At 41.0% G+C, this 26,150-nt stretch overlaps 5 protein-coding genes, 1 long non-coding RNA gene and 2 other non-coding genes across 10 annotated transcripts; 1 reads left to right on the plus strand and 7 right to left on the minus strand.

Annotated features, from left to right (window-relative positions):
* Positions 1 to 1,345: 1,345 nt before the first annotated feature.
* Positions 1,346 to 2,269, minus strand: LOC141828682 (small heat shock protein, chloroplastic-like). Its single transcript, XM_074716142.1, has 2 exons — positions 2,007 to 2,269; positions 1,346 to 1,920 (listed from the first exon to the last, which is right to left on the minus strand). Exons 1-2 carry the CDS (start codon positions 2,221 to 2,223, stop codon positions 1,466 to 1,468), a joined length of 672 nt encoding a protein of 223 aa, XP_074572243.1. The 5' UTR covers positions 2,224 to 2,269; the 3' UTR covers positions 1,346 to 1,465.
* Positions 2,270 to 2,786: 517 nt separating this feature from the next.
* Positions 2,787 to 4,833, minus strand: LOC141827025 (calmodulin-binding transcription activator 2-like). Its single transcript, XM_074714310.1, has 5 exons — positions 4,749 to 4,833; positions 4,319 to 4,427; positions 3,620 to 3,630; positions 3,360 to 3,475; positions 2,787 to 2,873 (listed from the first exon to the last, which is right to left on the minus strand). The coding sequence occupies exons 1-5, from the start codon at positions 4,831 to 4,833 to the stop codon at positions 2,787 to 2,789; spliced, it is 408 nt and encodes a 135-aa protein (XP_074570411.1).
* Positions 4,834 to 5,922: 1,089 nt separating this feature from the next.
* Positions 5,923 to 6,003, minus strand: LOC141828727 (small nucleolar RNA U54). Its single transcript, XR_012601818.1, has one exon. It is a non-coding gene; the product is annotated as a small nucleolar RNA U54 (small nucleolar RNA).
* A 104-nt stretch (positions 6,004 to 6,107) lies between these two features.
* On the minus strand, positions 6,108 to 6,189 carry LOC141828726 (small nucleolar RNA U54). Its single transcript, XR_012601817.1, has one exon. It is a non-coding gene; the product is annotated as a small nucleolar RNA U54 (small nucleolar RNA).
* A 4,008-nt stretch (positions 6,190 to 10,197) lies between these two features.
* LOC141828221 (uncharacterized) lies at positions 10,198 to 11,567 on the plus strand. Of its 3 annotated transcripts, none has more exons than XR_012601749.1 (5): positions 10,198 to 10,644; positions 10,725 to 10,771; positions 10,896 to 10,986; positions 11,063 to 11,092; positions 11,187 to 11,567. It is a non-coding gene; the product is annotated as an uncharacterized LOC141828221 (long non-coding RNA). The 3 variants fall into 3 exon arrangements; XR_012601748.1 differs by having other exon boundaries at positions 10,198 to 10,466; positions 10,560 to 10,771; XR_012601747.1 differs by having other exon boundaries at positions 10,198 to 10,771.
* Positions 11,568 to 12,116: 549 nt separating this feature from the next.
* On the minus strand, positions 12,117 to 13,350 carry LOC141828647 (uncharacterized). The gene is made up of 4 exons (XM_074716106.1): positions 12,882 to 13,350; positions 12,667 to 12,785; positions 12,409 to 12,534; positions 12,117 to 12,305 (listed from the first exon to the last, which is right to left on the minus strand). The coding sequence occupies exons 1-4, from the start codon at positions 13,095 to 13,097 to the stop codon at positions 12,221 to 12,223; spliced, it is 546 nt and encodes a 181-aa protein (XP_074572207.1). The 5' UTR covers positions 13,098 to 13,350; the 3' UTR covers positions 12,117 to 12,220.
* A 2,119-nt stretch (positions 13,351 to 15,469) lies between these two features.
* LOC141828516 (uncharacterized) lies at positions 15,470 to 17,249 on the minus strand. Its single transcript, XM_074715956.1, has 3 exons — positions 16,440 to 17,249; positions 16,265 to 16,356; positions 15,470 to 16,168 (listed from the first exon to the last, which is right to left on the minus strand). The coding sequence occupies exons 1-3, from the start codon at positions 17,247 to 17,249 to the stop codon at positions 15,553 to 15,555; spliced, it is 1,518 nt and encodes a 505-aa protein (XP_074572057.1). The 3' UTR covers positions 15,470 to 15,552.
* Positions 17,250 to 23,504: 6,255 nt separating this feature from the next.
* On the minus strand, positions 23,505 to 25,258 carry LOC141827026 (phosphatidylinositol 4-kinase gamma 6-like). Its single transcript, XM_074714311.1, has 2 exons — positions 25,226 to 25,258; positions 23,505 to 25,163 (listed from the first exon to the last, which is right to left on the minus strand). Exons 1-2 carry the CDS (start codon positions 25,256 to 25,258, stop codon positions 23,505 to 23,507), a joined length of 1,692 nt encoding a protein of 563 aa, XP_074570412.1.
* Positions 25,259 to 26,150: the final 892 nt, after the last annotated feature.

The raw sequence follows: 26,150 nt of genomic DNA on the forward strand, positions 1-26,150 counted from the left end.
ATGATCAGGTTGAACCAAATTAGAGTTGTGCCAACCAAGTCTAATTTATACTTGGTTGTGTCTACTCAAGTGTTGTATTCGTACTAAATTATTTGACATATCATTTGTTTGAGTCAATTGGGTACATGACTTCCATTAAAATCCAATTAAAATTGAACCTTTGTCCCAAATTAATTTGGATCTCCCAATTGAAGACTAAGTCCAATTAAACAATTTCAAATTATGCCTCTCTAAAGTCCAAAATTGGCCCAATTAAAAATCCGACCCAATTAGAAATCCAACAGCAAAAAAATTTTATTTATTTATTTTATCTGTGCACTCTGTGTTGCACGTTCTGTGCACAGAACGTGTAATGCTCTCATTATAAGGAGCAGTACCAAAAGAGCGTCCAAGTGAAGAGAATAGGAGAAAGCCGTCAGGCTGTCGGAGAGACGAGTGGTCGGAAGTGAAGAACACCAAACGATGGGATTTGGTTTGTAGAAAACTGAGGGGTTTTCCATCTGTGATTGTTCCTCCTACACGAGCAGAAGATCCAAAGACGACTCAACAAAATACGGTATAGAATCGTCAAGAACAAGTAAGTAACATAAATCAATTTTGTTTGATTTCTAACATTTTGAAGTGGAGGTTGATGGCGTTTCGAGGTTAAAGATCACCTTTTTTTTTCTAATAATTTAATACTGACGAACTGAAAATTTGGTTATGTTTTTGTTTGGTTGTTTAATTCCTGGATACCTGATTGTTGATGAATTGTTTGATTGCTCTCGCATTTGTCTTCCCATTCAGCCATTATACTCCCCTTTACTTTTTGGTTCTGCCAATGCTTGAAATAATTTCATCATATTCAGTTGATTTCGAACATATAAGTTGTATGACGTAGGATTGATAAAGCAAAAAAGTTTAACAAAGAAAGAGGAAAAACAAGAAAGAAATTCTCACCCAACAGAGTTTGTGCATATTTCCTGTTCTAAACTCAATCAGTCATATAAGATGCATGGGATATATGTAGATTTTAAGTGTGTTATGACAAGCATGGTACCTTTATACATTTATTGACAAATTTTGTAAGCTTATCCTAAACTACATGCTGCTATTATAAATTATATTAATATATTATATTATAATATCAATTAGGAAAATAGGGATATTTTAATTTTGATTAATATTAATAAACTATATTATAAGTATTACAACGTCAAAAATAAAAATAATTTAAAAAGAGATTTTTTAAAATGATATTAATAAATTATATTATAACTATTTCAACATCAAAAATAAAAATAATTTTAAAAGGGATCTATTTATTTTTTAAAATATTTTTGAAACTAAGCAGCTTATCATTCCCAAAAGCAGCCACTTCACATTATTTTATTACTCATATCAGCACTACTGACACGACATAAGCACAGACTTAAGACACGATAATTACGTCCGCTAAGCAGCGGCGGTAGCAACGCTCGCTCGCTCACTCGACGAGGACATGGCGGACGTCCTTGCGCTCCTCCGGCTTCACCTTCGGCACCACCACCCGCAACACTCCGTTCCTCATCTCCGCCTTGACTCCCTCTAATTCGTACTCGTTTTCCGGCAGATCGATGCGGCTGCTGTACCTACGCCGCCCCCTTTCCCTTCCTTCGTCTCCGCCCTGTTCCACTTCGCCGCCTTCCTCGCCCTCCTCCTCCTCGGGCGCCTCTCCTTTAATCACCAAAGTGTTATTCTCTACCATCAACTGCACGTCGTCCTTTCCCAGTCCCGGCATTTCCACCTTCAGATACAGCGCCTTGTCGTCCTCCCTGGCGTCCCACCCACGCCACGCTCCGCCGGCGGTTCCCCTCCCCGCGAACGGGAAATCCAACATCTGGTCCACCAGATTGAACACGTCCATTAGGCTCCGCCGCGGGTTGAAAGGATCCAACGCATCTGCGACAGCAAAACATCTTGTCAGATCAAAAAAATTGCGTCGAAGAATCATGAGCTATCCATTAATTTTAATTCGAACAAAAGACCTCCGACGGTGGGGAAGAGGTCCCCACTCCGATGACGACGGGGAACCGGGGCGGCCGCATCGCGGCGGCGGGGGACGGCGACGCTGTCCTCAACACTTCCTGGACTCGGCGCGACGGAGGTCGAGGCACTGAAGTAGCGAGAAAGAGCACCGACCGCAGAGGTACGGAGCTTGTTGACGGCTGCTGCTCTCCTGGCGACGAGCATGGCGGATGCCATTGGGCTTGCGTACGTAGAAAAGTAGAGCTGAATGATTTGAGAAAGGGTTGAGGAGAGAAATCAAAAGGCTCGATTCTGATTCAATTTCTTGAGGAAGAAGCAGGGTATAAATAGAAGGCGACGAGAAGACTAGAGCTTTCTAGAGTGAAGAACAGAGCTTGATTCTGATTTAATGGGGAAGGTAAAAGGTGGCAACGAAAGAGATCACCAGAGCCTTCTAGAGTGAAGGAGATCAACATAGTGGAGCCTAAGCCGTGCGATTAATATCCAACGGCCCTCCTTATTTTTAGCTCAACCCTGTCGATACTCAGCAGAATAGCAAATATGGAAGCATCATATTTACAAATAATAATGAAAAATATGAAAGTTCATGAGCATCATATAACACAAGTTCTTGTTACTCAATTTGAAATCAGTTCGGGCCCTTGGAGAAAGGTTTTCAACAGCTTAGCAATGGTACTTCTTTTGGATTTTTTAAAAGAAATAATGATTTTGAAAAATAACAACTAACAATTTTAGATTTTTGCAGTCAAAGTCTTAGTTTTATGGTTTAGAAATAATGCTTACAACATCCAATAACTTCGTCTTTGAAACTTTCCGTTCTCTTCGCCATGAGCATAATAGCAATGAAGCATATCAACGCTTCCAACCTGGAACCATCAACTTAAGTTTAGTTGAAATCAAGGAGAACTTCAGGAAATTGCAGATAAAACTTAGAGAAGCTATACCACAAATACAAAACAGAATTTTTTCCCCCCAACAACTTCCACAAAATCTCTGAAATATTCTACTGTCTATTTCAGCTAGCATTCATGTCATACCATTCGCCTCATGTGAAGCAAGGCAGGAAACGATAATAAAATGATGCAAACTCTGCATGGGACCATGGATATCAGTTGCATGAGGCAACTTATTCCTTGAAGGCGTCACGGGGTGATCGGTTCCAATATGAATAGCATTATTAAATGTACCTATATACCTTAAGACTATGTCCCCCAAAAGTACATCCATTTGTCTGCATGTGACGTAGGAAACATAATTCCCGACATTTTAACCTATCTATTATTGTTAAAATCAAAAGGCAAGGATTACAAACTATTATAAATTGGAAATAGATCATTACAAAATTTACTTACTTTTAGTCTCTCATGAGCTTCTTTAACAGTCTTTTCATCCTTTTTCTTTCTCCAGTTATGACCATCCTTCCTGAAGTACCTTAACGCTTTTCGGTCAAATAGAAAAAGGGATCCACCTAAAGAGAAAAAAGATTGTTCTTCAACATTAGGAGTATATAAAGACAACAAGAAAAATAAATTAAAGTGACAATAGAAGAAAGCTTTTTTCTCTTGTGACGGTGGCAATCATCCTTGTCAGGGATTGGATTTGGTAGCCGAGCATGGTCCTCGACTGCTAGATGGATATACGTGGATAGCTCATGTTGATGGATAGGATGGTCGATCACTCACTTGGGTTGGATTGTTCGCATCTTGTTTTTCTGGTATTCAATTGGGTCTTTGAGCATTTCTATTGTAGCAAGTAGGATTCATGAGTCTGCTGCCAATGAAGTAATTCTCTCTAGCGAAGGGTATATATGTTTGGGAAAATTCTTGCTTTGGTGTTTGCCAGTGCTACACCTCGGATTTCAAGATTGCAGAGGGTTGTGCATCTTGTTTTGGTGCTGGCGAATGGGGCTTGATCTCTGAATGGTAGAGTGTTCTCCTTGATTTCTGAATGGGGAATGGAGCTTGATTTCTGAAAGATTAATGCCTTTGCAGGCTTGGGTGACAATTCAGATGAGGCAAGAGTGCTCAAGGAGGATAAAATGGATGTTGTCTTGGACATGTTAGATGCGAAAGTTATTGATGATTCCCTTAAAGAAAACGTCGATGAGGAGTTTCACCAAACCAAGCAAGCTCCAAAGCCAAGGTTTAACGAGAGTTTCTTCAGTCCTTGTGCCGTGAAGTGCAACTTACTGTTCACATCATACTAATTTAAGCATAGTCAAAATTCGCTTATTGGTTCACAGGCACATGCATTCCGCATAAATTATCAATTAATATATAAATAAATGACGGAAACTGGATTTCTTGGAGGCTTAGGAGGTTCTGGTGCAATACGAAATTTCCTATGGTTTTGAAGTATTTCACAAATTTCAGCAGGGCGTAGCCATCGATGTTGTGCTTCCACAAGTAATCGTTCAATATCTGTACATCCGCAAAAATCGTCTCGTCATAGAGAAACAACAATAAGAGATAAGTATCTACAAGAGAATGAAAGTGAAAGAGCATGCTCAAGCAATTAGATTGTAAATTAAACAATCTTGTGGTTCTAGATGAAATTCACAAGGCGTTTTCAATATCAGTTTCAAACAAACTGGCCATTTTGAGTAGTTCCAATCACCATCATGCTCAGTGATTGTTTTCCTTTGTCAAAGATAGAGCTTTTCTATGTTTCAGCTTACCATACCATAGCACACGAGCCTTAAACTGAATAAACCCTCTGATCCAACCTTTCATCATTTGTACCAGTGGAGAATGCATCATTTGTCCAAAAGTAGGAGAAGATGGCGAATTCCATTGCATCGATCGAACCCCCAGTTTTCCTCTCCATCTAAAATGTTATTTAAATATTTTCGTGCCTTTTTTACAATTTTACCCTTCCTCGATCGGACGTGTCACTACAGGATTGCAGTACTCCGCTGGATAACCTGTCTTCTCATTCGATGTAACTTGGGGCCCCTAACGGGACCTACTGGGATTTGCATGGGTACGGATAGTGCGGTGGTTTTCCTTTTTTTTTTTAATTTATTTTTTTATTTTTTATGTGTATAAGTTGAAATTTATCATCCTCTCGATCTTACCTTATTAACCGACAAGATAAATTAAAAAATTATAATTAATTATAATAAAAAAAATATTATTTTAATTTCATCAAAATTTAATTTCTTAATTTTTTTTTTACAATTTTACTTAATCATAACTAAAATTCAATTTTTATTTTTTTTACAATTTTATTTCATCATAACCAATAACACTTAGTTCGAACAATTTTTTTAAGCCTTTTTTACCTTTTACCGGAACCACTACTTCGTGGTTCAATTTCAGGCTCGAAACCGCCCGTTGTTGCCGGATCTCGAAGCCTCCGAGTCTGATCGAATCGGAAATTTCACCTTCGAAATCTATTATTTGTGTGACAGTCACAATCCAACTAAATTATTTAGTGAGGAATTGATAGAACTTTGGTGTTACTGTCTTAAACAAATGCCTCTTTATAGAAAGTATATCTCTGCACCTTAAGCAAAACAGAGTAGAGCTTAATTGTAGGTTTCAATACATTAGGAATCACAACGCATCTTTGTTCATTCAGTGCAAGCTTTGCAAAATTGAAGAGTAACCGACCTTCTCATGGACAAAAGATCGAGTCGATGCAAGAATTCTTCCTGAAAACTATACTTTGAGAAAGTACCATTGTCGAAATTATCTGAAATAAACTGAATTTGCAGCTTTAGATTATCCAAAAAGAGAGAATCCAGAAACAGAACAACAGGCTCGCATTTCCAACTTCCTCAGAAGGAAGCATACAGCCATACACTGAATCTTAGATTAGAAAACAACGAAAAAGAACTAATTGCAAAACAAATTTCGATACGAACTGCAAGAAAAGTATATCAAAGAACTAGAACAAGATGATGCAGATATTAGCTCTCATATTCTGTGTTATCAGCCCTTTCGATTTCTCAGAATAGCGTATATGTCTGAGAGTGACTTCGATCATCGAGCAGGATGGTCCATATACCAAAAATTTCAACAAAAAATAAAAACAAAGCACTAAACACTTGCGATTCCAGAAAACATATCAAACCAAAGAAGAAAAATAATCATAGCAGCTCTCATAATCTCTGTTATCAGCTTTCAGCTATCTCAGAATAGCGTATATCGTCAAAAAGTTGACTTCAATCATCGAGCAGTGCGAATCAAAAGAGACTAATCAAAAGCATGGATAACAAAGCAGCAAGGAATCGTCGATGGCAGGGAAGCGTCAAACAAAGAAAGAAAACCATGTCGTAGGTCGGTTACTGGTTAGTCAGGGAAGAGGAGGAGGAGCCGAGGAGTGACTTGATGGATCCTCTCACCGTCGTCGGCGGAGAATACAAGAGCATATCAAGAGAGTGCCAGTCGTCCGTAGGTCACAGGTAAACCCTAGCCGGCAGGGGTTGTGTTCCAACACACTTTTATAATACGCCGACTAACGATTTGGGCAGTTAACGGAGGCCCAAATCGAACCGACCCATAAACACAACGGTCAAGGCTAGTCAAAAGTTTGCCATTGCGGTTGGTCAAACATTAACCGAAATTGGTCAAACTTCCTCTAGGATTTGTCGATAGCGCGACCATCCATTGCCTCGCCGGTTTCTCCCATCAGCCACCGCCACTTCCTCCTTCTCCCTGCTTCTCGTGATCTGGCTTCACCTTCCCATGGCGGAGTACGTGGCAACGAAGCTCTGCAGACCGCCCCTGCCCAGCCGTTAGCCCCTCCCTCCGCCATGAAACCTACATCGTCCATGTCCCCCAGGATCAAATCTACCGCGTTCCCCTGCCGGAGGACGCCGCTCTCATCGAGCACTACCGCAAACAGGAAATATCACTGCGAAAATCGTTGTCCCTGCTTTCGCTTCCATAATCGCTCTTGCTCCCCCTGCTCTTCATCGCCGCCGCCATAGCGTTCTTCGCGATCGTGAATCCCAGCACCCCCACGTTAACGGTCTATTCCCTCGCCATCAAGAACTTCGCAAGGTCAGAAACAGAGTAAGACTTCTCGGTTAAAGTCAGCAACCCAAGTAACAGAGTTAGCTTGGCCTACGCTGGCGGCGGGGGCGGCTGAGGGCGGCTGAGCAGCCTTCCATGATGGAAAAGAGTTCGCCGCAGGCGAGAGCTCGGGGTTCTACCAACCGCACAGGAAGTTGACTGACCTCCAAATGGTTCTTCGTGGCTCGATCAAGAACCTGAAATTGGCGGATCCAAGGGGGGGCGAGGGGGGGGCTTGAGCCCCCCCTGAGATCGCGGTAGGCCGCCGTAGGCCCCTGGAGGTCCATCGTCGGGGCGGATCCAAGGGGCGGCGGGGGAGGGCTTGAGCCCCCTCTGAGATCGCGGTTCCGACCATGAACCGTCTGCCGGGCCGCCGGGGAGCTCCACCGTGCGCCAAAGGCAAATGGTACGTGAACGGCGACAGGCCGACGGCGAGGAAAAGAGGTGGAAAAAAAAAGGTCGGCCACTGCGGCGCCGGCGGTGCGGGCGTGCGGCCTGCGGGCAGAGCCCGGCCCAGGACAAAAAGGGCGACGGGCCGACGGCCCGACCCGGCTTTGTTGGATTTATTTTGATTAGGGCTAATGTTTTGGGTAATTGGGTTATTTCTCCGCTTCTCGCACCGCGGCACCGCCGATCGTATCTCGTCATCGCGTCCTCGTCCGAACCGCACCGCGCCACCGCCCGTCCGCCCCTTCAGGCTTCAAGTGATCCTGCGAAGTGCGATCGCGTTCTGCCGTCCTCCGATCGCGTCCTCCGAACTCCGAACCGCACCGTCCCGCCGCGGCGCCGCCGATCGCCGCTTCTCGCACCTCTTTTCCTCGCCGCCGGCCAAGCTTCGATCGCTGCGCCGATCGCGTCCTCCGAAGTCCGAACCGCCCCGCCCCCTCCTTCAAGCTTCGATCGCTGCGGTCTGCGGTCTGCGGGCCTGGGCAGCGGGCGGCGCCTTCAGGCTTCAACTCCACTGAATCTGATTAGGTATTTTATTTAGGTATAACTGTTTAATCACTGTTTAATGTTTAATCTGCTTTGATTTTAATGATTTTAGTACTGTTTAATAACTGATTTTGAATGCTTTAATCTGCACTGTTTAACCTGTCTTAGAGTCAGAGTATTAATCTGTTTAATGTGTTTATAGCCCCACATTTTTAATCTGTTTTAGACATGATTGATTATTGTGTAATATGTTTAATCTGTTTCATATATGATTGATTATTGTGTAATTATGTTCAAATCGTAGAAGTAATTCATTTATAGTTTTTTCATAATTTAATTGTTTTTTCTTAATTTACCTCTATTTTTTTTGCATAATTTATATATACAAATAGGAAATGCAAAATTTTAAAGATTATGGATTTTAATTATTGTTTTATTTTTTTAATATAGGTAAATAGTAAGAAAAAACATCATTGCATTGAATTCAACCCAGATGATGTTATTAGTGATCCAGGGCTACGTAAACCAATTAATGAATTTGATATTTCTATTAGAGATCAAATTCGAAGAGAATATTTGATTAGAGGCCCTTCACTACAAGAAAATCGGTCTTTAACAACACTCAAAAGACATCGGTTTTATGTCAAAACCGATGTCTTTTACTTTTTAACAACGGTTTTAACAAAAACCGATGTCTTTGAGACATCGGTTAGAACCTACGACAACGATTTTTGGAGGCTACAACAACGATTTTAAAAACCGATGTCTATGTGCGCTTTCAACAACGGTTTTTGAAGACTACGACAACGGTTTAAAAACCGTTGTCTATTTGCGCTTTCAACAACGGTTTTGGAAGCTATAACAACATTTTAAAACCGATGTCTATTTGCGCTTTCAACAACGGTTTTGGAAGCTATAACAACAATTTAAAACCGTTGTATATTTTCGTTGTCTTTGAGAGGTTGATTGGAGACTACGACAACAGTTTTTTGAGGATACAACAACGGTTTTAAACCGTTGTCTATGTGCGCTTTCAACAACGGTTTTTGAAGACTATAACAACATTTTAAAACCGATGTCTATTTGCGCTTTCAACAACGGTTTTAAAACCGTTGTAAGCTATAACAACAATTTAAAACCGTTGTATATTTTCGTTGTCTTTGAGAGGTTGATTGGAGACTACGACAACAGTTTTTTGAGGATACAACAACGGTTTTAAACCGTTGTCTATGTGCGCTTTCAACAACGGTTTTTGAAGACTACGACAACGGTTTGAAAACCGTTGTCTATTTGCGCTTTCAACAACGGTTTTGGAAGCTATAACAACATTTTAAAACCGATGTCTATTTGCGCTTTCAACAACAGTTTTGGAAGCTATAACAATAATTTAAAACCGTTGTATATTTTCGTTTTTTCTTTCCCTCTCTCCCTCCAAATATATCTTCCACTACGCGCTTCCAAAATCAAATTTGGATCGGATTCACTATAATATTTGGTTCAACTATTATAATAGTTTAAAAAAAACTTATTTCTTTTCCCATCCGCCCAATTCCTTTAAAAGCCGGTCCAAAATCTCAATAAAACCGGTTCACTCTCAAATCCGGTTCAATTGCAAATTCCCCCGGTTCAATCACATGGGTTAAAAGGGTTCGGCGGTTCACAGAGGAAGGGGAGCTCGCGCGATTAGGTTTTCTTCGTCTTCTCCCGATTTTCTTCTCCTCTCTCGCGACGGCGTCTTCGAGCTCCCGCCGTCGCGAGCTTCCATTCCACTCCGTCCTTCCTTCGCCCATCCACAGCGCTCCTCCGTTCCTCCACTCCGTTTCCTTCCTTCAGCCCGATCAGCTTTGAGCGGTGGCCGGCGACAACCGTCCCTTCGCATCCACAGAAGTAGCGTGCGGCGGCCGAGTTTCTGGCGGCGATTTGTAGCAGAGAAGCGGCTGATTCACTGGCGGCGATTTGTAGCAGTGGATTTCCGCGCGCCTTCAACCTTCCGCCACCACCGGAGAAGACCAGGTAAGGGTGTGTATTTCCTTGCTTCTGACTTCACTGGCGGCGATTTGTAGCAGGGAAACAGGACAAGGTTTGCTCCTCCGACGCTGCCATCTTCTCCGTTCGTGTCTCGCTGTGAGCGCAGCGGCGAGATCCGCCTCCTCCACCTTCATCTTCACTGACGCTGGTTCCTCTGTTCTGATCTGGTCTGGGAGTCATCATCCTTCCGCCTCTTCCCCCTATTTCTTCTTCCTTCCTTCTGTTGGTACCGGTGCCAATTGAAAGGGAAGTTATTAACCCTAACCCTAGATTTAGCTGTTTTCCTTCTATTACGCACCCTCTGTTCACCACTTCAATTGGCTTAACAGTTATTTGTGTTCATCAGCTAATATGTATGTGAATTAATAAAGGAAGAAGGCCCCTTTAAACCAGCAGTCCAATCTATTAGAGCTTCCCAGGTATAATTACTTTCAGATGCAAATCTGAAAGAGTTCGAGCTTATAGCATGGATAAAAGGTATTATGGTTTGGTTTAGATTACTTTTCAGGTATCATGTTAGCTAGACCATTTTTCATCTTGATAACATGTCTCTTGCCTTTGATTCTTCAGCTACATTCACTTTGTTCATGAATCTGTTACCATAGTGATTGACTTAGCAATTCTATACTATAAAATACTACCTAGGTTTTGGAAGGTAAAGTAGTAGCCTTTTTTTTGTTTTATGCTTAACATTTTCTTATTCTTATTTCCTTGGTATTATATATTTCACAACAGATACAAAGAGAGAGGACACAGATGTTGCAGGAGACATGAGGAAGAAGGTATTTGTGCAGTAAATTTCCATTCTTGCTTGTCCTTATCTCCAAAGATATCCCACAGCTAATATCTTTATACCTTATCACATTCATGGCAATGCTCGTTATATTTGGCTTCTGAATATTACAGTGTTGACCCAGTTTTCTGACTCCCAGATAAGAAAACTGGATGAGAGATTAGTTGGTAATAGAGTTCAAGTATGGTGGCCAGATGATCAGCTGTGAGTTTTTATATATATGTATATATTTTAGTTAGAAATTGTTAAAAAATTTATTTTCCATTTGTTTGATCCTCAGGTTTTACACTGGCACGATATGAAACATAAGGTGTTGAGCACTTTGAATTGTGAATCCTCAATGAGTTTGCTGCTTTTTCTTCTGCTTTGTTTGTTAACATACTAAATTTTGCTTTATTTTTCAGGTTTTATATGATGATGGGGACGTGGAGATACTTTGATGTTTGCCAGTGAGATAAGAACATCTCCAACGTGTGATTTTACTGTAATACACATCAAAATGCATTTGGTGCTTTCTTTGTGAAGCTCAGCTTTATGGGCCTGAGGAAGCTCGGAAAAGGTTCACTGTAGTTACAGAGGCTGGAGCAAAAGCTGAAAGCTCTTTCGATTTCGAAGCCAAACATTTCCCTACACCTCTAGATGGAGATTTTGTTTACTTTTCCCTTTTGGATTTGTATCTGTAGAAGTACTTTTCCCTTTTGGATTTGTATATGTAGAAGTTGCAAGAAGAATAATTTTTGTTAGTTACTTTTGATTATTTGTAAATATTGAGGTGATTAAATATAACGGTGCTTTTGTATTTGTGATTTGTTTGATGAATTTATAATATTATGATAATTTTGTCATCTTGTCGATCATAATTTACAAACAACATAAAAAAAATATTTAATGACATCGGTTTGGAAGCGTTGTCGTTAAGTGATATTACATCGGTCGAAAATCGTTGTTAAAATTGACGTTAAACATATATTACATCGGTTTTACACCGTTGTAAAATCGATGTCGTTGAATGATATTACATCGGTCGAAAATCGTTGTTAAATTGATGTTAAACATATATTACATCGGTTTTACACCGTTGCAAGTTCCGATGTCGTTGTGATACATATATTACATCGGTTGTACACCGTTGCGAAACCGATGTCGTTGAGTGATATTACATCGGTTTTACATCGGTTACAAACCGATGTCGTTGAGTTGTATTACATCGGTTACAAACCGATGTCTAAAATGTCAGACCTTTTACAACGCCTTCATAGACATCAGTCGATTTTCTCATAGACATCGGTTTTCCACCGATGTCTATGACTGTTTTTGTTGTAGTGGCATGACATTTGTATTTGCTCTACTGTTAAATAAAGATCCACACTCATTTTTTTACTGCTTTTCTATGTCATTACAAGTCATTGTAAAGGAGGAGGAACACCATGCACTTAGGTTAGAACTTTCTCCTCTTAGATTTTCTGAAGAATACTTTCAAGGATAAGGGGAGGACAAAAAATGAGTTTTTGGGCTCTGACACACTGCAAATGGAAGAAAAATATATACAAGTTATGAATTAAAACGCATTTCATTTGTTCTGGATTTATATGATTGATTAAATCTGTTAAAAACTGGATGACTTACCATAGTCTTGTAGTTTCAACTTGGGAAAGCTCTGTGTTCAGAAACCCATGATGTGACTTCGAGCTCTGTCTGATAGCAAGAATCCGACAATTTAGGTTTCTTGTTCCAGTATTTACCATAGAATTCCTGATATTGCCAGTATTTAAGTTAAAACAAAAGTATCGCTGCTAGACTTAACTAGTTTTGTTCATCAATCTCAAACATTCAATATGAATTCTCTGGAATTGTCGAAGATCAGTACAAAAATCCTGAACTTACTTGTACAGAAAGCTCTTATCATGTAATCCTACTACAAGAGTAGAAGCTCCAATATCGGCCACAGTCGACACCACCAACGCCCCTTTGTCTCCCTCTGTCACTATGATCTCCACCTTCGCCTGCGAAGTACAATTCAGAAGAACAAGCGAGATTGAACTCAAAGGAAAAGGCAAAAATTAAGAAGTCTTTCTTTTGAAGACAGAGAATTCACCAACCTCAGCAATTCCATTGCAGAGGTCCTTGAAAGAGAGAGCCAACTGGAACCCCTTGAGCCTGTAGCTCCTCTGCTTCTTCTTGGATCGCGTGGAGGGGCAAACGTAGAGCAGAGTTATCGAGTCGCCGCCGCGAATGAAGTTGTTGACCGCCCATTGGAGGGCGCCGCGAGCGACGTCGGCCTCCTCCACCACCACCACCACCTTCTGGCTCTCCATGCCTAGTCCAGAGCCAAAAGGACCGATCACAGCCTTGTCATGTCAGTCAATTACGAGGAGTACCAGAACAAAAACAAGACACGCCTCCACAGGATCTGATGGTTGTTTATGCTTCTCCTCTTTGTCAAAAGTTGAGCCAGAGAGGAAGATGAGCTACGTTTCGTTGTCTCTTCCTGCTTGGAGTATTATCTCCGTGCCGACAATGATGAAGCTAAACAAATGGAGAAAGCAGAAACATCTTCCTGTCGCTGTTTCGTTTTCTCTAGTGGTAGTGGATCAAAACTGCAGCCACAAATAAATCAGCGTAGCGATTGAACTAAGAATAAAGGAAGTAAATGCATGGATCCTCTCCTCTAAGAAAGAACGGAGGAGGCCGGCGAGAGGAGCGACGTCAACTGGAATCGAGCCGTCGTCACTTGGCTTTAGGGACCATTTCACGTTGCCTCCGATTTAATTGATTTTTATGTATTTCTCAGTGCGATATGACGTTACGTGATTGTGAGTGATGGTTTCAAGTAAATATAACATTTGTTTGATTATTATTTTTAATTATTTAGATATTTTTAAATTCAGTTCGAATTCGATTCATATTTTAATTTTTAAATTTGAATTCACAACCAAACAAATGAATTAAATGAATCATTCACTTTTCATTGCATTGTATTTCATTTCTAATCTCATTACTTCATTACCATTAAATGAATCATTCACTTTTCATTGCATTGTATTTCATTTCTAATCTCATTACTTCATTACCATTCCATTCCACTTCGTTAATTATACCAAACACAACCTAAGAATGAAATCAAAATGCTTCAATATTCCTTCTATTATTTTATTCAAATCAATCATAATATTTGTTAACAACTCATAATCTCAAAAATAAGATAAATACAATAAGTGAAAGGAGCAATTGATCAAATTGATTTGCCAAGTCAAGCTTTGGTTAATTAGACGAACTCAACAAGTCGATAAAGTTAAGCTAAATGAACTAGTTAAATGAGTCGTTCAAGTCAAGTTAGGTTAGATATATCAAGTAGGTCATTCAAGTTAGGTAAGTTGATTATATTAGATAGTTGGGTTTGAGTGTAGTGTGAGCTAATTAGCTAGGTTGGTTTGGCAAATTGAGGTAGTTATGAAGATGAGGTTGGATGAGTTGATTGATTGAACCAAGTTAATGACGAAATTAAACAGGTTGGTCTTACCATTAGGACGTGAGTATTGGTCAAAGCAAACAGATTATAGATGTAGATAAACTAAAAGAATTGAATATAAATTCAAATATTTTACTAATTATACCATTCAATTACTACAATCACATAAAAGATAAAAGAAATCAATCCCTTTCATTTCATTCGATCTTATTCATATCCTATTCTAATAATTCTATAATGCATTTATACAGGAGTGACAAAAGATTTAATGCGTGATTGTAAAAATGATAAATCCCAATCAGTCTCATGAACTTTGGGTGGGGTCCCACGGCTTAATGCGTGATTGTAGAAGCAAGGGAAATAGTTTCTAAAGTTCTTTTGAAAATTTATCATCGCACATAAGTGTTAAGAATCATGAAACATTGCCCTGAGACATAGTTGAGTTGGTTACGATGGAACAAAGTTGTAGAAGAGGACAAAGATTTGAATCTCAATGAAACCGAGATAATATTCTCTTCCGTTATGGTCAATTACAATTTTTCGATTTACGTCCTCATAGATGATCATGAGATCAATCATGTGAGACCGCTGGGATGACGGATTCCACCTTTATACAGAAAAAGAATCATGAAACATTTAAAAAAAAAAATAATTTATTATCAGAATATCTCATTTATTGCTTTATCAACATGAGCAGTCAAGAACAGTCAAGGGCACGGTCGATCATAAAAGAGAACTTCAAGTCTTGCGCTCTTTCGTTCATATAAATTTTTATAAAAATTAAAAAAATAAAAATATTTTTCATTTTCTACGTTTTTAAAAAATGTTTTCGTTACACTAAATTAAAAGTAATTTTTTTAAAAAAGTAAAAAATTATTTAGTTGGTTAACATGCATAGCAAAAGTTGACTAGATTGTATTGGTAATCCGCTACCCAATAATTTCATGTGGTCGACCCTATAATCATTTATGAGAAGGTAAATCAGAAAGTTACAATTGACCAGAAAGGTATTACCTCAGCTTTGTCGAGATTCAACCTTTACTACAGTAACCAACTCAACTATATAGCGGGGACAATTGACTAGACTGTATTGGATTTGGTCTTTCGTGGCTTCAAATGATTGAATGGGCAAGCATGAAATTGAATTACATGGTTAAATCAAAAGGTTGAAAAATCAAACCTCCATGGGATTCTATACAAATAGTTTTTTGAAGATAAATTAAATTGATCATGCCTAGAATTGTAATCAACAAGTAACATTTTCAAACCTCATCCTGAGATCTTGGGTTCCCACACCAGAATCAAGGGTTCTTTGCCTTTATCCTTAGTTTTCTTGCTATTTGTGATGCTCTTGGATGGAGATCAGCCATCTTGCAGCCACATTGCTCCAATTCTATCCAGTTTATGACCCGCAATATCAGTGACTGAGGGCAGGGAGACAACTTCAATCCACCAACACCACTCGAAGAACCTTTAGATTTCTTCAGACCCGATTCCACCGCCCCCTCCAGAAACCCCATGAACCATTTCCCTGCTTCAGTTCGAATTTGCTTTACCAATTTCATTGAGCTATCCAAGGAAGAAATTGGCAGCGCAACCTCATCAGCAACACAGTCATGCTGTTCCTTTTTATTCGAGGCAGCTGCTGCGGCCTTCTGGTTTGATTTTGATTTCGAGTGCTTCGCAAGGCTTGCGTTCAATTGTTTATCTTGTTTGTTTGAGTTGTGATTTCTTTCCTGCAAGATGCATGGACCATCCATATGATTTTGCTTCTCCATGGATTCCTCTCTTGTAGCTGCTTGAATTGCTTGTATGTCAGCGACGGCTTGTACTATCTGCTGATGGAATGCCAAGAACTGATCGAGACAAGCTGCGGGGGCTTCCAGTCTGGCGATACTACTCAATTCAGAAAACATTCTGCAAAAGTTCAGATAACCAGATTCGATCAGTCCTACATTGCAATCAAAACTCCTGTAAGTGTTAACATGGCAGAGTATTTTGCGACGATCTTACTTGACTACTCTCACTACAGTTTCAGTAGTTGAAGCATCTCGGAGAGCCTGCAGAGCTACCTTCTGAGCTGCATCTCTATGCTCCAAAGCCTCCTACAAGTCATGCAAGTTGATTAGCAGAAGACGATGCATTAATTTACAATGTAGCAAGAGAAGAAGCAAGCACAAGTTTGCACCTTTCCCAAGTTCCTGAGTTTTCCAGGCAAAGAGATGCCTTCACTTTCTCTGGTTCCACAATTCAGACTCCCTGTTGCAGTTGAGCTGCTCTTTTCATCAGATGCACAAGAGGACTCCTCCTCAACTATCGCAAAACTGCTCAATCTGATATCCTTATGATCTCGATCGAGGAGGCTCTTGCTCCTCGGGAATCTGGAGATGCTGCAGCTTTTCCTTACCGAAGAAGAGCCTGCTTCCTTACCATCCGCGAGCTTAGAAAGAAGAGGCCCGCTCACTGATGATCTCGCACCGGCGCCCCCGCTTCTATGCGCTCGGCCTCTCGTCGGTGACTTCTCTTCGAAGTCCAGTGCGTTAGGCTTCATTGTAGCAGGAGGAGTAGTGCCAACTGGGTGTTGCTCCCACGACCCTCTTCGCCGAACGGAGGGAGACGCCTTGACCGATCGCCTCTCGATGGGCTGGGGAGATCCTAGGAGGGGGTGGCGTCCCGGCAGCGGCTTGGCGCCCACGATAACCGGAACAGGGGAAGCGGGCTCCAGCCGGTCGACCTGGATGAACTGGCCGAGCTGGAGCTTGTTGGTGAGGACGAGGTCGTGTTGGTGGATGGGGAGGCGGGCGTAGAGGGAGTGTGAGGAGTCAGAGAGCTTGATGTAGAACCCGCGCTTGGGGAAGAGATCCTTCTCGTCGAGATCGGCGGGGACGATGTCGGTGACCTGCAAGTGCGCGCTCCGGTGCTCTCCGATCGGCTTCTGGGCTCCCTTGTCCATGCCATTGAGAAGCTTCTGGAGGATTCCAGGCGCCAGCGCTGCCATGATCGTCGTCTTCGCGGACCGCCTCGAGCAATTTGTGAAAGTCCAGGAGTCGGGATCTTGACGAAGAAGGCGAGCGATAGAGTGAGCGACGAGAACACCCGCATTTGATACCCACCACGGAGAGAGACAGAGGAAAAAGGTGGGCCCGGTAAGCGCATCCAATAAAGATACGGTAACGAAGGATGCTTATAAAAGAGGGGTAAATTGGGGAATGGAGCGTGCAGCAATTGGAACGTTGGGCAACGGTCAAATGGCTTCTTAATTTTCTCTTCGATATTGATTTTTTTTCTTTTGGAAATTCGATTCAATTTCCTTCTTTTTTTTTATGAAGTGTTCGTGATGAAATGACCAAATGAACTTCTATAAACAAATAAACAAAACTCTCACAACGTGGTGTGGGTTATGTTGAATTAATTAAATTTTAACAACACAATTCTTTCCTTTTCAATGTGGGACAATTCTATACCCCTTCACTTTTCAGTTTTATATAATGAACTTTTATATGAACTCATTTTAATAATTAATTTTTTATTCATCCTAAATTTATTTTAAGAATGAAATTAACCTAAAATTATCTACTCAAAATGTAGATTTTAATTTTCTAATCAATTTTTAATTTTATCGGATGAAACTAACTTAAAGTATCTTCCGAACTTTATTGATTTAAAATTAATTTTCCAACATGGAGGCAAAAACTAATAGAAGATGACAAACATTGAGCTTAGTGGCTAGTAACTAAAATTACTATTTTGATTGGGGTTTAATAAAAGAAATATCAACAATCTGATCATATCATTTGTAAAGATGTAGAGATAAATAGTTATCAGCTTGCCACATATTCTCAAGGGAGTAAAAATTAATTTAATTTTGACATGTTTTGTGAAAGTTTGAAACATAAGTTGCTTCAATTTACCTTATCACAAGTGGTCGTATGCTAAAGTAATGGATTCCACCTTTTTACAGAAAAAAAAAATATAAGTTGCTTCATTATTGTCACATTAAATCTTTGATACATTAGTGGCAGATAAGTGTAGCTTCAAAAGAAGCAATTACAGCTAATTAACTTCACATGGAACATTAATGATGACTTTATTTTATATTTATTACAAAATAAAATATCTTTTCTCTATCAACACTAACAATTTACATAACAAAATAAAGCAGAGCTCAAAAAGGTAAAACTATAACTAAAAGCTCAGAGGCTTTTGATGAATCCTATCCGAGCCTGTCTGTCTCTCTCTCTTTCAAATTGTTACAAACATTTCTTTTCACTCTGAAATAACTAAAAGCTCCGAGCCTTTTGATGAATCCAAGCCTGTCTCCCTTTCAACATTTTCATTTGTTGAAGAGTAGAATGGCTTCGGGGGCAGAGGCAGAGTCTCCACATCGGCTTCCAGCATCTCTAAGATTCTTGCCATTGTAGGGCAGCTTGATGGCCTCATTTGGATGCACCACAATCCAACAATGGATAGCTTCTTTTCGGAGTCCTCTATCTCAAAGCTGCTACTAAGTCGGAGTACATTATTTTTGTCTCGACTCATCAGCTTATCGAAAATCTAAGAAGGATAATAGACTTGGCTAGAATTCTCAGCAAGGGGGTTCACATTCCTCCTCCTTCCGGCCATCTCCATTAACATCATTCCAAAACTATACACATCTGACTTATACGATATAGTTCCAAAACTTCTAGATTCTACCTCGCATGCGGATGTAGAGTTGGCCAAGCTTGGATCTACCACATGGAACGCTCGATTTTCATCAACAACTTGAACGACGTAGTAGCCCGCAGAGCCAATGCGGATGATGGCTTCGTTGCCGTCATAGTTGAGTTGGTAGCGTGTGTCTCCGCATCCCTGAGGATCTGATTCTCGACGGAACAGAAAGGAGCCGTTACGTAGTCGGCCGCAAGAGAAGGGAGGGCAGTTCTCCAGCGGCACCGAAGGAGGGGGTCCTGCGGCTAATCCCAGGGCGGCGTGTGTGAGGAGGAGGAAGGAGAAGAAGAAATGGTGGTGGTGGATTACTACTGATGCTGTGGTGGTGGTCATTGCCAAACCATTTGTCACGATCCTGAGGTGTCATTCTTGCACATCGGTATAATAATACAAGAACCAATAAAATAGCAGAGACTTATAAAAGTAATCATCCATATTTTATTAGATAGAATAACCAAAAAGAAAGAACATCTATTTATTAAGTCTCATAGACAACCACATGTACATATTAAAAAAATGACATAAAGAACTATCAAACTAAAATGAATCAACCCGAAAATGCGGCACGTCGAGGTCTCTAAATAACTGTAAAGAAAACTGAATCAAGATAATATCAAGTTTGTGCCTGCAAATCTCGAAGCCAAAGGATGCAGTGAGTTAGCCAAAAGCTAAGTAGGTAATCAGAAAAAATGGACATGACTTTAATCTTATTTAAAAAGTCAAGGAATTTAAATAAATCATATTTCTTATTGCCACTTTAAGTTTCTTCTTATAGTTTTCCATTTATACATAATATATATATCTATGTATCATTATCTAAAATTAGGTAATATTTATATTTATGAATTTTACATTTCAATTTAATTATCATTCATTATCATCAATCAATTTTGATAACTTCTCAATCATGATTATTTAATCAAACTATATCTAATTATTATCAGTATAATTTCAACATGAATAATTATTATAATCAGTGCCAACATTTATATATAAGCATTAAAAAATGAACATCAGGAGCCAATATCATCAAAGTAATAAGGCTAACAATCTCCCTAAAATATATCGTCGCATATGTTATTTAACGTACGTGCTAAAGACCCTCACCGGTGGAAGATAGGATAAACACTGACCGCGACCTCTGCACTACCACAACAATATGTGGACGGTCAAGTGCTGTGGATCGAGGGCTACATCATACCACCACTACTCAAATGTACGATCCAGTACTCTGGTATAAAACTCTAGTATAAAAACTATAGACTCATAGTTAATACCCTTTAATATTTATCATTTTCTTTTATCTCATTTCACGTTGATGTGGTAAGTCTTGCCTGGCCCTACTTGGCAGAGAAGGTCAGTAGTTCGCCTTATCTGGCCGGCCCTGGGGTCCACAGTCAGGAAGGTCTCACCTGGTCCTACGTGGCGGGAAAGTCAATATCTCGCCCTACCTGGCCAGTCTCGGGGTCCACGATCCCAGCCTTAGGGTATGGGGCCTCCATGGTCTTAGTTGCTTACTTGAGTTATGGAACCCTACACTCGGCCTCCCCGACCAAACGGTTACCACAAGGAGTCCCGGCCTCACATTGCCCAGCCAGCCTCAGCCTTCCGTCTGTTCGCCCGGGATAATGCAGCTACAGTCTGGCCCGAGGATACCCTGCACTACTGGAGTGTTCCCCGAGCAATTCCTGGTGCAGCTCATGCCGATTAGCTTAGCCCTTTCCACTTAGCCCGGCTGGACATCTTGCCCGGTCATCCCGCCACAACACCTAGTCTGCCAGGTTAGAGGTCACGACCTTCTTGTCCGGCCAGTTCAGACCTTTATTGCTCTTGCCCGGGATAACACTGCCTCATCTATTCCCGGGTCGGCCCCACTCCCGTACATCGTCTCCTGGGCAATTAGCCCTCAAGCTCGTCCCAGTAGGCTCGGACCCTACATCTGCCTCACCCGGCCATCACACGCTAGGTTGATACATCTCATGGTTATTCTCCCGTAAGCCCCTTAGCCTGGGCGCCCATACTCGACATATGCGTGTTGTTCAGTCTGCCCGGTCCGCCCGGCCACCTACTTTGTTCATTCCACCCGGCTAAACCCAGTCCTCACTGGTCCCGGGTACCTTTTCCCACTTCGACAGCAACTCATGCTCAAGTCTCACTAACACCCAACTGCAATACCGACAGTTAAGCATGCGAACAGCTGCGCAGGGGAAAGCTGCGCCCACGTCCCCATGTCTCATCCTGTCCCTGCGGCTACCTTTCTACTTACAGCTAAACGACAAAGGTGACGTGTGGCATCTCGTCACATAGCAGTCATAGGAGTATCGTCCCTGTCTCCTAGATGCTACCCTATCGGTGCAGATGTCAGACACGCCCAGGCTTGGTCTCCCCAGATACCATCACGGCCTGCCCCTCCTGCCAGAAGGAAGGTTCTCCTCGAAGGTATATTAGCTCGCACGCAGGTATTAATGAGAGATCCAATCGCTTGCATTTCGAACTACTACACTGTTCTTTCTGCTACTACTCTCTTCACCGGAGAACTGACTTGAGCGTCGGAGTGGCCTGCCGGGATCCCCCGGCGCCAGCTAATCCGTTCGTTCATGTTCCTCTCGCAAGTCCCCTTCCTACCCGGGTCCGCATCGGTTAAGGTGGCATCTTCTTGACCGGTGGGTTGACTGTCATCGATTTTTGGCCGGAACATACGTTATAGCTTTTTTTTATCAATTATCATAATTGTTACATTCTCAGTATGTATCTTTTCGATTTGGTCTAAACGACCAACTCAAATCAAATTAAATCTTATTTATTCCTTAAGGTATCACCGTAGATTTTACATGTAAAGGCTAAGTATCAACAGAATAAAATATCAATAGTATGGAATATAAAAGATAAAGCAGTCTAAAGACATGTATCAATAGCAGAGTAAATCAGAATATCTATTTGAATTTTGAAAACACCATTTCCCCCTTTTAATTACCCCAGATAAAACAAAAAATAAAATAAAATAATTCTTTATCCTTTAGTAATTTAATCATTTTAATTTGATTTCAATATTTTAAGAGTCATTTTACTTTCTTTTTAAAAATAATTATAATATATATATATATATATATATATATATATATATATATATATATATATATATATATATATATATATAATTTTTATTTATTCATGTAAAGAGAAAATTATATGAATGTCAGCAGATCAATGTGTTAACTCGAATAAGTATCATCTTCGACGAGCAACCGTAAGAAGCCAAATTAAACCTCAGGCTCAAAATTCACAGTCACAGGCGCACCAAGTGACTTTCAAGTACAAGACAGAGTTAAGCCTGTATCCGATTCATGATCGGACCAAAGTTGACACCAAAGTCATACATCCTGCTTCACCTTGGCAGTTGGCAGGGACCCATTCCATTTTGTTAGTAGAGGCCATGACATGGCCGGTCTTGTCGAGGGCGTCCAGGATGGGACGGAGGACAAATCGATCGAAGACGGCTATGAAGGAGCAACTGACAACACCTGGAGGAGATCTGGGAGAAGCTGTCCATGGAAGGCGCTGAGCGAGGAGAAACAGGAGTGAAAGAGACCCTCGGGCCGGGCGGCTACTAAGTTCGACAAGAGAGCGGTGACGGCGAAGAGGAGGGCGGCGGCGACGGCAAAGACGAGGACAGGGGAGACGGAGGCGGACCTCTCTCCTCGCTCGATCGTCCTCACGAAGGCGGCGTCGCGAGCGCGGAAGGGCATCGGCAGAGGGGCGTCGCGGCTGTGGGAGGCTAGGGTTTTCGCAACCCTCGCGATTTCCCGAGGAAGGCGGAGACAGCGTCGTGCGCATCGTGCGCTCGCGGTTTGTTTGTTTGTTTGTTTTTCTAATTCTTAACACCATTAGCGAGCTTCTCTTTCCTTGACAATTTCTCAAGCAGCTGAAATAGAAAAGAAGATATTTCAGACTTCAATAATTAGCTGGTTGCTTTCTTTTAACTCTATACAATTCTCTTCAACTATTCACACTTTCTTGAATAAATCTAAGCAAGATTAACAACTTCATTTTAATTTTCTTTTGCTTGTCTCAACCACATCTTACACAACAGGTGAAAACTAGGAGTGAAACTTTATAATTCTAACATGGTCTTTCGTAAAAAGTTTATATTTATTGAAGAATAATGAAGTTGGATACGATGAACAATTTGTCAATGAAACAGTATTGGATCCTTTTGCTCAGTGCTTTTTTTTATTTTTGCTTGTTTGGTTAATCTATTGAAAATATTGATGAAAGATAATTTTGAACATAAATTGTAGGTGCAACCCTTTCTTTCAGTCATTGTTCAATAATCTATCAAACATTTTTCATAATCAAAATGGTTCCACAAGCATTGGCTTAACATAAATATTGTCTAACTGACTTTTTTTTTTGTCATTTATGCAATGCTGACCAAAATAAAAATGTTTACATCAAAAATCTGAAATTTTCATGTCGACGTATCAGAGTATATATATGGTGTTATTACAGCCCTGCTCTCTCTTTTCTGTCGTGTACCTCCTGCTCAAAAATTGCAAGAGGTGCCCAGCCTTGGCTTCTGCTTTTGAGCGGCCAAAGTTTTGCGAGCAATGAGAGCAATCGGCAACAGGTTCTGGAAGTGCTCGAGGAAATCCTGCCATTCTTCTCTACGCATGTCAGCCAGCTTCACATCGCTTATATCTGTGCCACTGTTCGCCTCATGCTCGTCGATTGACTTTCCAGTAACAGCATTCTTGCTCTGTTTTTTTCCACGGAACCAGTTGGTCTTCGGAGGTGCAGAAGAGTTGGCACCCAATGGGAAGTTATTCTGGGCACCAGAGAAGAGTGCTTTCGCATCTGCCATCGTGCTTTCTTCATTCTCCTCGTTGCTTTCCTCCACCAACGTTGACAAACCTGGACTGTATTCCATGTGAAACTGGAAGTCTTCTTCCAACTCTTGGACCGTGGCTTTTGGAGAATGAAATGCCGCTCCATCAGTAGCTTGCTGCCATGCCTTCATGCAGACGTCCTCAAACTCACTGAGCCCTTCTTGCAATATGCTGAAGTCTCTGCTCATCATCTCGCCAATGTCAGAGAGACAAAGCCCAAAAGCTGCTGCTTGCTTGAGGAAAATTGTGCACAAGACCAGAACTCGGAGGCAGGCTTCCCGAATCATCGGAAGCTCCCTCCGAAGCATCTCACAGTCTTTCACTGGATCAAGATCGGATATGTAATCTAACTCATCCTCAGAAAACGGTATCGATGCCTGTGGCCAGTTGATCCACTCGAAATAGGGATCCTCCAATCCCTCTGGCAAGCAAAGACCATGATCTATGGGGATAAGTTGTGTTCTTTCTCCAAATCTGCTAACGCCATCCTCGATCTTCCTCACCAGCAAATTTCCGGCATGCCTGTCTGTGTTGAAGATCCTGATGTCGAGTATCCCAATTCTGTGCACTGCCGCAACGGGAAAGGTGGACGGTCCATACTCGCTAGCATCGAAATCGTGGGGAACGAACTGCTGGAGCGAAGCAATCTTGCTGAGAAGTTTTGGCTTCCTGCCATCATCTTTGGCACTGCTATCACACCCCGCATCATTGACATGAAACACCGAGTGTACGATCTTCACGAGTGCCGTCGGAGGAACATTTGCGAAGTTTTTGTAATCCAAAAGGTAAGCAGCGACCTCCCTGAAGTTCATCTCGCCGATTCGCACAGAGTTTTTGATACCTGGCTGGCCGATGGTTTTCCCAACAAAACCTTTTGGGTTGTTGGGCGCAAATGGCTCCTCATCAGCTGGCTTCAAAACTGCAACCCTATCGCCTGACTTATTCCTGAAGATGTAGACACCTCCACTCCCTCTTTCCACAGGCGTGGGCATTGCATTGTTTTTTATACCTTTCGCTACATCCTTGACGAGCTCTTTCACTCTAGCGTCGTCGTTCGCACAAAACAATAGCTCAATCGGCCAGGTTGAGTTGTTTTGCAGGAGATCCCTTAAGGTCAGGCGGAAGGGTTTAGTAGCTAGACCCCCGCGCCATGAATTCTGCAGGAGAGGCAAATGTTCACCTACAGAGCTTGAGGCCTTGAGGTCGATTTGCGGTTTTCTCTTCACGGCTTGGTCTTGCTGGTCCGACTCAATGCCAGGCAGACGCATCGCACTCGGTTGGAATGACGAAGACGCGGTGGAAGTTCGCTGAGGCAGCTAGCGTGAAATGGCTTGTTGTTCTACGTGCGCACGCCAAACGCAGTGGCTGGCGTGGCTACGGCTAGGGAAGGCTGCAGAGCAGCAACGTTCATCAATGGCAGGGAAGATGCTCGCGTTGCATGAAGAATAGCCAGAAAAAGAGAAATCTTGGAGCAACAAATGCTAAGAAGGTCCTTCCTTTATATTTCACCAAGCCAATTGCTCTGACTGTTACAAAACTTCCAGTGCAAAAAAGTGAATTTCTTCGACGTGAAGATTAGAAGAATGTTAGACCAGGAAGTTAGTTAAATTTTTAAAATTTAAAATATAGTATCAACAAAATAACAATTGATAGATATGAAAATATATATAAAAAAGTTAATACAACCAAGTAATTTAATTTCTCTAAAATTCAATCAAGCATTCCCTTAAATGTTTATTTTATGCAAGTAAGTAGACTATTTCTTTCTTTTGTATATATATATAGTTGCCTTTTCTTGTTTGTTTATTTGGAAGTAAGTGATGAATAAGATTAGCAATAAACGAGATATATATCCAGCTTATTTACTTGGATGGAATTGAGCAATTGTATTGTATTAAATAGAGATCGACTCACCAACTTGAGAAAGGACAATATGTTGGCTCATTTAATTTCTTGTAATTGCAACTGAAGACAACTGTGAAAGGAATTTAATTCTTTTTCATTTCTTCATTTTAATATCTCCCAAATCGGATGGAAATGGAGGGAATGGATATCTGAATATTTAAAAATATATTTTTTTTAGTAGAATAAAAAATAAAACGAGGGAATTTAAAGTTATTTTTATGGTAAATAGTGCTAAACATATAAATTATGAATAGTGTGTTTCAGATTGATCCATTGCATTAAGAATGATATAAAGAAATTTACAACACATATTTTAAAATATAGTGTGAAAGAGGTAAATTTGTAAATGCAATTTGCTTGCAGGTATCCATTAATATTAGATAAATAATAATAAGAAA

The sequence above is a fragment of the Curcuma longa genome, chromosome 4 (genome assembly GCF_044706935.1).
Source record: "Curcuma longa cultivar G26 ecotype Majalengka, Jawa Barat chromosome 4, ITB_CL_G26_1.1, whole genome shotgun sequence".
In the NCBI taxonomy this organism is placed as follows: Eukaryota; Viridiplantae; Streptophyta; class Magnoliopsida; order Zingiberales; family Zingiberaceae; genus Curcuma; species Curcuma longa.

Excerpts from the sequence above, each read along its gene's own strand:
- LOC141828682 (XM_074716142.1), bottom strand. The coding sequence starts at position 2,223 with ATGGCATCCGCCATGCTCGTCGCCAGGAGAGCAGCAGCCGTCAACAAG. Across the intron at positions 1,921-2,006 it reads CCTCTTCCCCACCGTCGGAG|ATGCGTTGGATCCTTTCAAC; the intron begins GTCTTTTGTTCG and ends TTGCTGTCGCAG.
- LOC141827025 (XM_074714310.1), bottom strand. The coding sequence starts at position 4,833 with ATGGAGAGGAAAACTGGGGGTTCGATCGATGCAATGGAATTCGCCATC. Across the intron at positions 4,428-4,748 it reads AAATGATGCATTCTCCACTG|ATATTGAACGATTACTTGTG; the intron begins GTACAAATGATG and ends GCGGATGTACAG. Across the intron at positions 2,874-3,359 it reads AAGCTCATGAGAGACTAAAA|GTTGGAAGCGTTGATATGCT; the intron begins GTAAGTAAATTT and ends TGATGGTTCCAG.
- LOC141828647 (XM_074716106.1), bottom strand. The coding sequence starts at position 13,097 with ATGGAGAGCCAGAAGGTGGTGGTGGTGGTGGAGGAGGCCGACGTCGCT. Across the intron at positions 12,535-12,666 it reads GATAAGAGCTTTCTGTACAA|GAATTCTATGGTAAATACTG; the intron begins GTAAGTTCAGGA and ends TGGCAATATCAG. Across the intron at positions 12,306-12,408 it reads GTTGAAACTACAAGACTATG|TGTGTCAGAGCCCAAAAACT; the intron begins GTAAGTCATCCA and ends TTCCATTTGCAG.
- LOC141828516 (XM_074715956.1), bottom strand. The coding sequence starts at position 17,249 with ATGGCAGCGCTGGCGCCTGGAATCCTCCAGAAGCTTCTCAATGGCATG. Across the intron at positions 16,357-16,439 it reads AACTCAGGAACTTGGGAAAG|GAGGCTTTGGAGCATAGAGA; the intron begins GTGCAAACTTGT and ends CATGACTTGTAG. Across the intron at positions 16,169-16,264 it reads ACTGTAGTGAGAGTAGTCAA|AATGTTTTCTGAATTGAGTA; the intron begins GTAAGATCGTCG and ends GAACTTTTGCAG.
- LOC141827026 (XM_074714311.1), bottom strand. The coding sequence starts at position 25,258 with ATGAACGTTGCTGCTCTGCAGCCTTCCCTAGCC. Across the intron at positions 25,164-25,225 it reads CTCTGCAGCCTTCCCTAGCC|CTGCCTCAGCGAACTTCCAC; the intron begins GTAGCCACGCCA and ends ATTTCACGCTAG.